Source organism: Elaeis guineensis, chromosome 15 (genome assembly GCF_000442705.2).
Source record: "Elaeis guineensis isolate ETL-2024a chromosome 15, EG11, whole genome shotgun sequence".
NCBI lineage: Eukaryota > Viridiplantae > Streptophyta > Magnoliopsida > Arecales > Arecaceae > Elaeis > Elaeis guineensis.
This window is the reverse complement of record NC_026007.2, coordinates 68,114,798-68,129,961: the sequence shown is the minus strand read 5'-3', so window position 1 is coordinate 68,129,961 and position 15,164 is coordinate 68,114,798. Positions and strand designations below refer to the sequence as shown.

At 35.5% G+C, this 15,164-nt stretch overlaps 1 protein-coding gene across 1 annotated transcript; it reads left to right on the top strand.

Moving 5' to 3' along the window:
• The first annotated feature begins 7,902 nt into the window (after nt 1-7,902).
• Nucleotides 7,903-9,915, top strand: LOC105058394 (FCS-Like Zinc finger 5). Its single transcript, XM_010941318.4, has 2 exons — nt 7,903-8,412; nt 9,520-9,915. Exons 1-2 carry the CDS (start codon nt 8,024-8,026, stop codon nt 9,659-9,661), a joined length of 531 nt encoding a protein of 176 aa, XP_010939620.1. The 5' UTR covers nt 7,903-8,023; the 3' UTR covers nt 9,662-9,915.
• The last annotated feature ends 5,249 nt before the right edge of the window (nt 9,916-15,164 follow it).

The window sequence follows — 15,164 nt, the reverse complement described above, 5'->3', positions numbered from 1 at the left end:
TACTCAAGTGGCCTTTTCCTGGGGTTTGCCATCGCCTATGGAGCAGCCCATAGTAGTCTATGAGCTCATGAACCGTCAAAATAATTGCTTTTGATTCTTTTACACGATGGGATTCTTGGGTAGTGTTTCCAACGGTAATTTGTCAAAGTTTGAGGGAAAAAAAATGAGCGAATCTTATTTAGTGTAAAAGTCGCCAAGGCTGACTTGGCTACTGTTGAGATATTTTTCCTGATGCAACTGGCTGAGCTAGCTAGCTTAAACAAAGGCATACACCCAAGAGCCACTGTTTCATCAGTTGACAGTTGACGCATACATCATAATCCAACCAAGGTAGAACGTCATAACCATTCATATAAGTTTGTCTCTTTACTTAGCAATCAAAAATTTTGGGTGGTGTAATAAATGGTGCATCCCTAAGATTTTGGACCTGAATAATTATAATACCAATGTGTCTCCCTTTCTTTGTCCGAGAAAATATTATTATTACTATTTTAAGGTGAAGATCTTTGCTATAAATGTGCATATTTTTGATGTTGGTGCACATGAGAATCATTGTTTACCTGGAAGGATGCAATGAAGTGGATGTTTGAACAGGAGAATTGCAGCTATTACATGTAACTTTTCCCTTCGGTCCACTCACTGCCACTTATCTGTAGCAAATGGACCAATAGAAAGAGCATACAAGAATTTGTAGCCATTTGGGTAAGATTATTGCATAATGCTAGCACCACTGTTCCTTCTCTTTTTGGTTGAAGACCATATGTTTGGCCACTGAAGTCAAAGGAAGGATTATATATGGCGAGAAGGATTAAGACAAAGTAAATCAGCTTTAGCTGCCTCTTCATCCAAATAACATGAGCAAATGTGATCAGTTATAGAAGAAGCTTTGGCATCCATGATTCCAGATGATGGATGAAGATACTCATCATATATATATATGAATTCTATCTTTTCACATACATTGACAACTTTGACAGTGTCGGTGGCGTGATTTGGTCTCAGTGGTCCAAAACTGTGTAAAATGATCGACGAAAGGGATGACACAGGAGACACGATCGATCAGTCGAAATCATGGTTGGGAGCACGACATCAGAGCATGAATCTGGCTTGGAATTTATGTGGTGGTGAGTGTTCATTGTGCTTGATGCCAATCAAGGATGGACTATGAGACAAATCTTTGCTATTAATTGTATAAAAGCCAATGTGACTTAGGCTAGTTGGTCGGTTGCTTTCTTATTATTAGAGGTCTAGAGTTTAAGTACTGCAATGCTTCTTTTGTGCAACGTGATTCATAACTTTTTTTTTTTTGTTGGTCTCGGAAAAAGAGAGGGGGAAGGAATGGCTAAAGATCTAAAGTTTGTGCAATTTGATTAACTTATTTTTTGACCTGGCTCGTATCCGATCCCATCTAACCCGATGGCCACCATATAATGCTATCAAGGCTACTTTATGGGTATATTTAAGCCAGGAAAAGAATAAGAGAAGTTAAAACTAGAAGGAAGAATTGAAGAGGGGGAACAACGAGCCGACAGGGCTGAGTAAGCGTGGGACCGAGGCCCAAAGATAGGACCCATATGGTGACGTCATCATCTGCTTTAAATAGTCCATCTTAGCTGGCAAATATTTTTAGTGGAGAAATAAATAATTTTTCCCGAAAATAAATGAAAAGGACAAAAGCATCGTTCTGAATAATTGAAGCGACGGCCGTGTAATTGCTGACAGGGATCCCGCAAATGTCCCGCTGCCCCACCGGCGGTCGGCGGTCTCCCGGTCTCGTCTCGCCCGCTATTCTCCGCTGCCGAAATCTTCTCGTCCAAATTATCGCCTCCACTTGTCGCACGGCGAGGAGCTGAGGACGGCGATTCGGCACGTACGAAGTGTGGAATAAGCTCCTTGTCGTCACTTGTATGTTCTCAAGTTTAATTTTTTTTTTGTTAACTACTAAGAAGTTTTCTTTAATGGACATGTGATCTTTGGGGTGTTAGGATTTGGCTCGATTAAATTAGAAGGATAGTTCGAGCTGTACTTGATCGAGTTTAAGCCAAAGGATTTAAGTCTAATGCATCTGAAAATGTCTAAATATTTTTGTTTGATGTGTTAATTAGGTCTTATTATTTTATATGAGAACCAATTTTATGTCTAAACTTTGAGATATGAAAGAGTCAAGTATATGGAAAGGATTATGAGAAATAAAAAGGGATGTATTAATTAGAGTCTTGACATGAATCGGCGAATAAGAAGGTTGTCTTATCACAATCCACTGGCCCATTACAAGAGGCAAAAAAAAAAGGTAAAAGAAGTTCGGAAATAATATGCAAAATTAATTTTCTTTATTAATATAGCATAAATTATTGAGATTTTTTTTTTTGATAAAGATGACTTATTGAGTTCGGAACGATGCATATTTTGCACCATAGGAATTTCAAAGTCCTTATCATACACACATACCAAAGCGGGTATAGCACTCCTGACTGAGTTACCATTGATAGTTCTATTCCTAGAATTCTCTGGAGACTTCCTAATAAATTTGTATGAGAATTTTGTCCCAAATTATTTGGAAGAGGATCTGAAGTCCCAACATGAAAAAGACTTTTAAATGGCTCAAGACTTCACCGATTAATGGGGTTCACTTCATAGTTTCCTCATCCAAGCTTCTTCTAAACAAAAATGCTTTGGTTGGGCTTTGCCAACATATCTCAATCACCACCATATCATCCAATCATGAAGATAGATGGATGTGTGGATCCAATGACGATGCACTATGTTTGGCATATAATGTGATGCATCTCGTTTGACAACGATTCACCTCTATAATCGCACAAAATGATGATGATCCAGAGATTTATAGTAGTCTGTGACATGTAATGTTCATCGTAGAGGATCAACCCCTAAATTATTTTAGTCTTTGCCAAAATATTGCCATGTGTCATCTACAAAACTACAAAATACTTTATAAACCTTGTTCTCGATAGAAATATACTCTGGTTAATTAATTTGTTTTTTAAAAAAAAAGGACAATACACCAATTATAAGTGAGATCACATTTGTATACAAATTACAATAAATTTTTTTTCTTATCTAGCATATGGCCATCCTTGCATTCTATTATATGCATCACAATGTAATTGACACATGTTTATTAAGTCAATTGCAACTTAGCATTTGGACTTAATTGAAGAAACAAGGCTTGAGTTCAACTTTTTTTTTAATTGAATGAGTTTCAATGAGGCCCTCAATAAACTAAGAGCATGTTTGATTGAAGAGAGTAACTGGAGTTGGACTCTGGAATGAGAATAAGAATGAATGACTTCCATTATAGCCGTTTGGTTGGAAGGAGTCTTTTTTTAATTTCGATTATAAGAAAAAATATGAATGTCTTAATCCTCCAAAATCTAATTTAGACTCTTTTCTATTATTCAAATTATATTTCAATTTCGATTTTAATTCCGCTCATGAACCAAATACATCAAAAGATAAGATCATCTGATTTTCATTTCGATTGCGAATCAAACATATCCTAAATCCAAATAAGCATTAATTTTGATCTTCTTATCATGACTAAACCTGAATAATTTTATCTATACAGAGATAAGCTCATTAGGCTTCCTTGCAACATACCTAACCCTCATCCTCATTTTTGTGCCGAAGTTTCTTGGGCCCTTATCCTACTTCATCTTTTCTATAATAGCTAGTGAGCTCAATAAAACCAACCGATGGATAACATAGGTGCCATGATTGCCAAGAACAACTTAAGTCATGATTGTCGAGGACAACTTGATTAATGGTTTTTGAATATAACCCAACTTTGGTTGGTCAAGTTTGAGACAATATGAGAGTTTGTAGGGTCGAAGAGCCAGATAAGAATGTTGAAGGCATTGACATGGCATGATCTAGATAAATGATGAAGTGAAACACATTCTCCTAGCAAGAATGGTCAGATGGTGCATTACCTTTCTCCTTATATATATATATATATATATATATATATATATATATATATATATATATATACATATATATATAAAATCAGGTTAGAATCAGATTGATCAGATTTAGTTTTAGATCCAGTCAGATTAAAATTTTATAATAGGAGACCTACATCAATGATCCAAACAATTAAATATGAGCTACTATTTTAAAACTGCTTGTATATAAAAAATTATATGATTTGAAGATCCCTAGTCTATATATCAAGTGGTCAAAAATTGAACAATCTAAAGAAAATTGAATCAGATATATTTTTTGATCACTTGATGCATAGTTAGGTGTCTTCAAATCACATTTATAATGTGCAAGCAGTTTTTGGTTAGTAGATCACATCTAATGGCGCTTGGATCATCGATATAGAAATTTCATTGTCCAGTTTTGATTTGATCGAATCTAAGCCAAAATCTGATCGACCTCATCCAAATCTGTCCCTAAATATATATATATATATACACACACACACACATACATACATATATAAATACATACATGCATACATATACATACATTATATATATATATATATATATATATATATATATATATATATATATATATATATATATATATAAAATCATGACATAGAGACTGCTCTCTATATAGGTTACCATATGATGCACCGTATAATGACAATTTCTATATAATCATCCTGAGTTAGTAACCAAAATATGCTACTCTTATATATATGTAATACCTCGAGAAGAAGAATGGATCATCAAGAATTCGAGACATGTTTAAGTTAGAGAAAGCATGGATGGCCATGATTCAATCGAATCATCCAATTTATGCTCACTTTCCCTCTTGGATGATGCACATCTCTTACTTTAATTTGATTTTTATTGTTTGCATTATCAGGCCACAACAATGTATCCATTGCAAAAAATAAGACCAAATACATTAAGAGCCTGAAAGCAAAAGCCTTACCATTGTTTAAGGTACTGTGCTATGTTAATAATCCTGTATAATTGTACAATAATTTAGATAACATTACGTTGCTAATTCATTTCATTTGTGGGGTCTTAAAATTGAGTAACATTATTTGGAATGCTATTATGTAATTCAATAAATCAATAAGCATTTGCTAATTGATGCAAATTGATTTTTTCCCTCCTATTATCTAATATAGTTTCAATTTAAGAATAAAAAATCTAAATTGAAACTATATTGTATCTTAACATGAGTAATGTTTATTTTTTCCTAATCAAATTTGATACATTAAACAAGAGGAAATTGTAAATTATAAGTTGGTTGGAAGCTTCATCAGACTTACGACAAGATCAAACCTAGATTTCTTATATTAACACATGAGCACAAGGCCGGCTGGTTCTCTCATGATGAACCCAAGTTTGAGTCAAGCAATATATAAGTGATCTCATGTTTTGGACCCTTCTGTATACTTATTTAAAATGGTTCAAGAATAAAAAGTAAGGTGCCGACCTAAATTTAGATGGAGTCAAGAAGTTTCAGTCAGATTAGCCAACAGAATTATAAACTTTAATTATGAATCAAAATAGACCCACAAACTGCTCAAAGCAAAACAACAAAGTGGCACCCATTCCCCTATAGTTCCACCTAGGGTTCTATTGGGTGGCCGGCTTGGGTTTTTGTTACTCTGACCCAAGTCAAGAAAGTCCTAATATTAACCTTCCTATAAAACAGTCATACTTGTACAAAATTTTGTAATCTAATCCACTTATTCCTTAGTAGGCCGAGTAGTGAGAGACATCCTGACTTTTGTTCCCTCTTGCCCAAGTGAGTCCACCAGGGTGCACCCATCTCCTATTCGCCGAGGAAAAAGAGGTTCCCCTTGGAGCCCTCAACGGACCTCCATGAACGTTAGGATGGTTATAACAATTTAATTTGACAATGCTAGAATATTGTTATACAATAATAAAAAAATAAATATATTATTTTTGAGATTAGTCAAATGGTGCACTTTATTATGTGCCACACACACACACACACACACACACACACATATATATATATATATATATATATATATATATACACACATACACACATTATAGTACAGATGACTAGATAGCATCATTTATTATGGATTACTCTAATGATAAGAATTAGATGAATATTTTGAATATATATATATATATATACACACACACATTATAGTGCAGGTGACTAGATAGCATCATTTATTATGGATTTCTCTAATGATAAGAATTGAATGGATATTTTGAATCTTTTTATCCTTTTGATATTTTATTTTCTAATTTTAGTGGGTATATCGATGGATTTATATGAGCTGTTTGGTATTTAACAAATATTTTTATCTTTTAAATTTTTTTTTTTCATATTATACATGAAAATAAGACTGATTAAAATCTTGAACTTAAAAAATTATCTTATATTGTACCAAAAGAAATTATTTTACTTAGGGTTACAACAAAAATAAAATTAACAGCTATTATGACAGATTGCTCACTGCTATAAATCTGCTATAATGATGATTATCATTTCCTTTACGGGCAGAATTATTGTTAACGGCCGTTATTTGTTTGTTGGTTCTTTAACGGCCGTTATTTCACAGCTGGTTACCTGGGTGCCCCTTTCATCGAGTGGCCCACTTCCTCCCGTGCATCGCCCTCTTCCAGCTCGTCAGTGGGACAAGTGAACGGACCCTGGCACTGAGTGGCACCTTGGGTGGTGGACCCCATGTCGTTAGTGTGCCCCATCGTCCGGATCCGTCTGATCGAGATCAGCGGTTATTCGGCGAGGTATCGGCGTGGGTTCTGGTCTCGGGGATAAATCGGCGTGGCATTTAGGGTTGACCGGCTACAGCCGGTGGAAGGTCCGTCCGAAAGCGGCCACAGAGATGGGGAAATCATTGCACTGAGTGACCAAAGCCACGACCGTCCAAGAGAGACAACACCGCTATAAATAATAACTACCGGTGTTGCGGTCACTTTTGGTGGGAGTAAGTGATCTCTGACCTAACCCCGTCGCTCGTTCTAGCTAGGGCTATTGAACCAGTCCTTCTTGTTCTCTCATAGCTTTACAGGTGCAAGTGGATTGGATAAGCTTGTGCAGGTGTTAAACTTGGTCCATATTTGAAGCAAGACCTAGATTAAGACATGGTCTTCAAATAATAATCTAAAATCTAATCCATCTTATCACCAATTTGTCATCAATTTTGTCTCAATAAGAATTAAGGTTCAGGGATAATTGATCATTCCAAATCCATCAAGTGATGGTTCGAATTTGGCCGACATCTCAATCAGAAATTGCGGTTAAAGTTAGCATAACAAACAAGCTTCCAACCTATTCTAACTTATGCATAACCCATGTTGGATTCTCTACCTACACTCAAGGTTGAGACCTATACATAAAAAAATTGGTCATAATTTGATGCTAGACACCCTCGTTTGCCTTGACTATGAATCCTAAAAATATCGTATTAAATCTAATTAGGTATAAATGAACTTGATGATTTGACACAACATAAATTAGTTTAGAAAATTTAGATGTAGCCATCAAAACTTAAACTCAACTTTTTGTTTAAAAAAAATGATCTAGCTAGACATAGCTACACAATGCAATGGATTGGTTATAAAATCTATCAGAATTTTTTACCAAACAGAAAAATCTATCTCAATCAACACACTTGTAGTCTTAGTTGCAGGTCGGAGTTGGGCCATGCTCCAATAAACATGCTATACTATCTTAGAAGAGGAGGTAATCTCCTCAGCAATAAAACCCTAAAGCTACCAAATTTTAGAGGTAAAAAAAATAAAAATCAGAAAAAAGGTGGGATGATGTGGACGGTTCCAATGAGAAGGTTCCAATCAACGGTCCAGATTCGGGATGATGTGGATGATTCCGCTGGCGTAATTCCAATCAACGGTCCAGATTTGTACTGGACTCTTTTTTATCTCCCCTCTCCTTCTCCGTCCCAGGGCACTTCCCCACCCCACCCCGCTCCCTTCCAACTCCAGTTCCGACCCCCACCCCCCGCCACCCCCCCTCGGTTTCTAAAGCTTTCTACTGCTTTATATCATCGAAGAGAAAGAGAGGGATGTCGTTGGGGAAGCGGCCGAGACGTCCGATGACGAGGACGACGAGCATGACGGAGTTGGCGGGGGAGATCTTCGCCGACGTGCAGGTTCTCCAGCCGTTAGATCAGGAGAGAGCCCACCAAGGCCACCAGAGGTACCGGCAGAGAGCGGCGGCGGCGGCGGCGGCGAAGGCGAAGGCGGACGGCGGAGGGGGAAAGAGGACGTACGGCGGTAGCGCTGGGGTGGAGGGGCTGGAGACGCGGTACCTCGAAGCGATGGTGGCCCCCTGGAGCACCGGCAACCGCAGGAACTCCGGCGACTTTGGGGTGGTGGAAGTCGCCTCCTTCTTGAAGGCGTGCAGCCTCTGCAAGCGCCGCCTCGGCCCCGGCCGCGACACCTTCATGTATAGGTACAGCTCCTAGATCACGGTCTTCTGGCTTAAAAATCCAATTTTTATTCCTTATCTCTGGAAAAAAATCGATCTTTTTGCGTACTTCGGCTTAAAAATCCGATCTTTTAGTACTATGTGGAAAATTTGGAGATGCCCAAGTGGTATCATTTGATTGTTTTAAAAAAGAAGAGATTTTCCTTGTTTTCTGGTTTGGTGTAATAATTTCTTGTAATATTTTCTTCTTTCTGTTAATATAAAGATTTCTCATGGTTATGCCACTATAGCTTTAGTTGGTCCTCTTAGTTATATTTGTGTCGGTTTTTCAGTAGAATATCTAGAATTAATCGGTTTGTCTTTGGAACATGGCTTTGGAAGATATCTATTCAGTTAAACTTGCTAAGATTTAGAGAGATTTATTTATTTATATTTGTTTCGAGTTTTTCTTCATCAAGGTAGTGATATTTGGGCTTTTAATTTTGATTTATTTTAATTTAAATATTGGTTGATATTATGAGAATTTCTATATCTTTATGAGAAAAATTAAATCTCGTTACTGTTCAGATGTTGTTGCTATTATTTTGCATTTTTGGTAAATTGTAATTATAGCACTACATACACCTAAAAAACCTTGTACTATCATATAAATGTTTTTATAAACCATGTATTATCTTAAATCCTGCAGTCAATCAAACTAGCCATATGAACATACTCTCTAAAATCACCGTTGTAACCTGACGATATAAAATACCGGGTTCTCATGCATGCAATTCATGGCCATCTCACCCTACCCCTGCCACAATGCGAGTAGTTTGGATCTACAAAGTTCCCATCCCATTTGATACAATAGCTTCTAATATATATTGATTTCCAAGCATGCATGCTACTTATACAAAGTTTTCAATTACATAGCTTATAATTTTTGACACAAACAATTAAGAGGAGCACTGGATTTATTATATATTTTTATATGATCCAACGCTTATTATGGAACAAAACTACGGGCTTATTAGCTCTGAATAAGCTCACATATCACTCTATTAGATTCTTGATCTTTGTTCTTGTAAGATGGCTGTGGTTTTCATCATTCTTTCTTTTTTTTCTTTTTTTTTTTTGGGTGTTCCACAGGGGTGACATTGCCTTCTGTAGCCTCGAGTGCCGGCAGCAGCAGATGAATCTAGATGAGAGGAAGGAGAAGTGCTCCCTAACTTCCATGAAGGACACTCCCACTCCCGCCACCGGCAGCTCCGAGCAGTCGACCGCCGCTTGAGCTCAATCCCCATCCTTTCCAATGGAATTTGGAAAGCTTGCAGTTATATATATGTAGTACATTATGGCAAAGGAAATAGATGTAGTTGGGTTTTATAGTTTTCAATCATCATTGCTGTTATTAGAGAACATGTTATGAAAGAGCTGATGCAATTGCCAACTTATATCTTTTCCTTTTTCCTTCCTTTTTTTCTTTTTTCGATCTTATTGATGAGAAGGAATTGAAGACCCTACACATGTTTGTGGCTCTGTTTATTCCTGCGGTATATATGTTTACAACTTGTGAATTATCAAATCAAATGGCTGTTTTTGGCTTCTGATTCAAGTATACTTCTCATACGAGTCCGGTGATTCCCCATCTCTCTTGTGGTTCCTACTAGTCTTCGGCCTTGGAAGGAGAGAATGGCGCACAAGCTTTCGGTGACAAAAGATGCGAAACCGTCCATTCTCTTTTTCTGAAGGACTTTGTTGTTTTCTGGGACCAGCCTTTGTTCGAAAAAGCGTGGAAGATTGGAGACTACATGCACACAGTCCCGCTAACTTGTTCTGCTGGCTGATGGCTACAGCTACGACAGGGTTTTTGGTGTAGGTTCCATCATGTATTACTATGATAATTTTTAGATTGCCAATTGGTTAGCACTTCTCTTCCGCTAAGAAGTTCTGTACTTAAATTTGCATCGTTATATTGTCACCATTTTTTTTTTTTTAATAATATGCTTGAGAGATTTATTGATCTTTCTTTTGTTCATGTCATTCTCCAGTACTAGTAAATATGGTCATGCAAATTTTAGTTCCTGATGAATAAATGATGGGATTTCCTGAATCTTGGATCTCCTCCATGAGCAGTGTATCGAATTGCTGGTCTAAGACCTCGTTGGTAAACCTATTGTTATCTTCAATCAATCTCATGGGCACCATTGTGGAGTCCCATGAGATCTTCACAAGCTATCATGGTGAATTTATTTTGGCTTCTATTTTTTTGATAAAAAAATTAAATACGTAAAAAAAATGCTGTACAAATCGGATAAAATTAAATCAAGCTAGAATAAATTCATCCATAAAAATCAAAAGATAAAATATTCAAAAATTAAGAAGAAAGTTCAATTGGGAAGTCCGATAATATAGTTCCAATGTAATCAGCCACATCAGTCGCCATTCAATCAATTATACTATTAGCTTCCCTATAAATACTTGGTCTCATTAGAGATCAATGAATGCATCATTTGTTAGCAATCATATAGTAAGGCATGAGATTCGATATCCACAAATGATAAATTTGAAAGTCATTTAATATATATAATGAACTCCCCTTCGATACTAAAATGTGAAAAGCTCTCAACATCTATGAAGCATAAATTATATCTTCTCATATAGTAAATAATTTCACCATTGGGACTATAGTATCAAAAATTCAGACTCCACCTATGGCTAATAGACCGCTACCATGACTATTGATAACAAAATCTACTCTACCAAAATCACTTCTCTTTTATTCTATACTACTATTAAAGTTGACTCTGAGAAAACATGAGATGGTGCCTCCTAAGAATAAAGAATATTCATATGAAAATAGGAGAGAATGAGATTTATAAATGCGCAATGTGTGGGAGAATATTATTTAGTTTTATATATAGTATCTTGCATACGAGACAGCACACTTTTGGGACCTTGGTGGTCCTTCGTAACTGTGCTTAATTATGCTTAGTTCCTATCAAAGTATAATTACTTATTGCATTAGTAAGTACAAAAACACTTTTACTCGTGTGGTGGGGAATGGGAATCTGAAGGTGGGGAAGGTGTCAGCTTGCATTGGTTAGTCCCACGTCAACATTTGAAATGAGAAGGAGATCCATCTGTAGCTTCTGGCCCTTTCATTGTTTTAGTGGGTCCATGGAAAGATGCATTGATGGTCATCCGTAACCCCACCTTTATCACCGTCTATTCTTTCCCACTGGTTCGGTATCAATCTCATGCCCTTCGCCTTCACTCTCGAATGTGCAGTATGACGTAGATCACAAGCAAAGAAATGGGAAGGGGAAAAAAAAAAAAAGGCTGAGTGTTTCAAAGCCATGACGTAGTCATGCGCCGGAGCCGAAATGCGGCCGGGCTCTGTTATTTTAATCAGAGAAATTAACATTGATAATCAGCATCATCTGAGCCGTTGGAAGTTTACCGGTTTATAGAATCCACTTGATGCATGAGAGACATATATCGCACCGACTCGGTATAAATCAACTCAAACTGATAGCTCCATTAACTTAGCTAGCTTGTAGAAAGTTATAATATTTTTACCATCAAACTCGTTTACCACTGGCATCTATTTAAGGACTAGTATTTGTTACAAGGATACATTAAGTTATCTAATGCATATATGCTTGAAGTTGAGGTGAATGACGTAGAGCCATCATCCGGTCCGCTAATTTTATCTGCACCTACAAGCATGACAGTTTCCTAACATGTCCATATTGATCCATGTTTATATTCCGCAGTTATAGAAGAATATTTTTGATTTATTTATTTTTTGAGAATAATGTTGGAAGAGTCATCTTTGATGATTAATTCAAAAAACTACATTCATCTTGCTTGTAGGAACATTCAAACAATATGCGAATGCATACACATGCATCATCGAAATCCTTAACCATTAAATCTTTGCAAGTGTATGATTTTCAATGCGATCCAAAATAAACACTAATTAAATCAAGCAATAATAGTGGAACAAAAATATTTAGAAAAAAAATCAATTTATTCAAAAGAAAATAAAGACCAAAACAATGAATCGGGCTACTCTCACAAATAACTTAAATGAAAATATCTCTACCTTCCATTAAAAATAAATTTTAATATATTGAGTTTGAGGCTCAACCTAATTAATATAGACCAGCACTAAAAAACAAAAATCTTAATAAGACTAGAACTTGGTAATGAATCTTAATATTCTTCTTCATTGTAAAGTTTGCACCAATTATTTTGAATTTGTCAATACTGTGAAACATCACAATAGTAATTGCTATTATTATTACAGTAACAACAATATACAATGATTATTTGTCGAGCTAATAATTAAATAAGGCAACTCTTTTATTGGTCTAATAATAACATATTCTTCTCCTCATCTTCTTTGATGCATATGTTGAAGTCGACGATATATATCCTGCAATGTACACTTTTCTTCAGTATTGACTCCACGATCACTATATTGAGATTCTATTAAGCATTTAACTTATCTTAATGAATGTTAAGTTACCAATTGTGATCACTATGAACATCAGCAATTATCTGCAAACAAGTATAACCAACAATAAAATTTTGCTCATATTTGCATGCCTCCAATTAAGCAGCTCCATGTATCTGTATATATATAGCTATCTCCTACTTACATAATTAAATTATTATGCATAGAATTTTTTTTTGTAGTAGCTTTAAAATTAATTGGTGCACTAGAAATCTTGTTGAACACTGAGGCACAATATGAATTATCCATACCAACCATATCTTCATATTATTTGATTTTTAAATTATTTCAAAATTAGTCAGCTGTTCATCCTCATAGCAGATTAATTTTTTATATAAAATATTTATATTTTGAATAGTTTCAATGTAAGATTCTTCTGTATTATTGGACTTTTTATTCTGGATCAATATGACCGGACTATGATTGAATCATCTATAGCATCTTTTAACTCTTTTTGAGTAATTTTAAAATTAGCATGTTCTTCAATCATAATCTTCTCAACTTGATACAATCTCCATCTAATCAAGCTCCTCTTAGTCCAATTTTTTTTCAAAATTTAGTTGATCCTTGAATTGTTTAACTTTACCATGCTCTGAGTATTCTGAACTTGATCCAATTTATAATCGATTAAGCTTCTCCTGCCTCAAATATTTATTTTTAAACTAATCCTACTCTTCATTTGTATTTTGAGGAAGGTTTAGAACCAAAACCCATTCTTTAGGCAACTTTTTGTTTGAGAATATCTTGATATATGCTCTTGTTTGATCTTAAGTGGATAGCCATAAGAATATCTCATACTTATTTCTGCCTCTCTATATCCTGAATATTAATATATTTCTTTCTATCAACTATAGCTTGATAATTTATATAATTTTCTTAGTCTTCAAATTTTACGTTTTTCTTGTAATCTTATTGTTAAAAGTATTTGTTGGTGTTGCCCTTAACCTTCCAAGACATCTTGTAAATCTTGTCGCATCAAATATAATTTGATTATTGGCATCCAAATTAGATAATAAAAATTATTCAACTTACGAAGATAAGTCATAATAAAACTAGCTATGTTAATGTTGTCCAAGCCATCCATAATGATTGAAACATCAAATTGCAATAGCATTTACATGTATACATATACACATTGAATTATTGGAAACTCTAAAACTGTGTTAAATAATTACTTTCAAAACCATCAACAATTAAGTTGGTCTCCAAAAGTTATGCTAAAAAAAATTAATCGAAGTTTCACATTGTTTGGCACACTCGTCAGTGTAGATTTGACATCCCAACCTAGGATCTAGATCGAACACCAATTAAATTGAACAACAATAGTAGAAAAAATGAATTTAGAAGAGAAAAATAAATTTATTTCCAAGAAGATGAAGGTTAAAATAATGAGTCTGATTTCTCTCATAAAGATGTTGCATGAAAAATCTCCTGACTAAAATTTACATCACTCTCACGCCATCTTAATAAAACCATATATTCTATCTTTTATTAAAAATAAACTCTAGTATATTGAGCCTGAGGCCAACCTAACCAATATAAATCACCACTAAAAACAAAAAAAATCCTAATAAAACTAAGATTGGGCAATAAATCTCTATAATATGTACATAGAATATTTTCCTCGGATGCATGAACAAAACTCCTAAGCTGGCTCTTTGCCTTTTTCGACAAACCAATCCGTCTCCTATTATTTTAATGGGGTAAGATCTTGATAAACAAAGATGAAGATCTGAGCAGGGAACATTTACTTTGGGGTCAAGTGAAGAAGTGAGGGAACTTCAGTCGTTCCATATGGGGTGGGGAGGTATAATAACACAACGAAGTACTTCCAAAGGCATCGGGCAACTCACCCCCTTCTACAAAACGTATTCCCCATTAAAAAAAGAGCGAAAGCAGCATTCCATCAATAGCAATTATAGGTAGTGATGTAAAAGATAATGGCAAGGTTTGGCATCCAATGGCTTTCAGGGACTCGCACAAGGTGTGTCTCCCTTTGTACATCATCTCTTGCCGTGCATGAGGAAGCCATGCCATTATTTTAAGTCCCCGAAGTGCCTCAGGCCTTGTAATAACCCAGGAGGGCCCTGAGATTATTGAGGTTCACTATTTTCCCTCTTGTTTTACTGGTGGTTTTCACTTGTCCCAAGTCAAGATGTCGTGTCAAAACCCCACCTTAAAAGGGATAACTAGTGTTTTTAAAGGCACTAACTCTAAAGTCACCCTGGCGAGTGGCTATTTAGTATTATATTATATCTTTGAAAAGAAA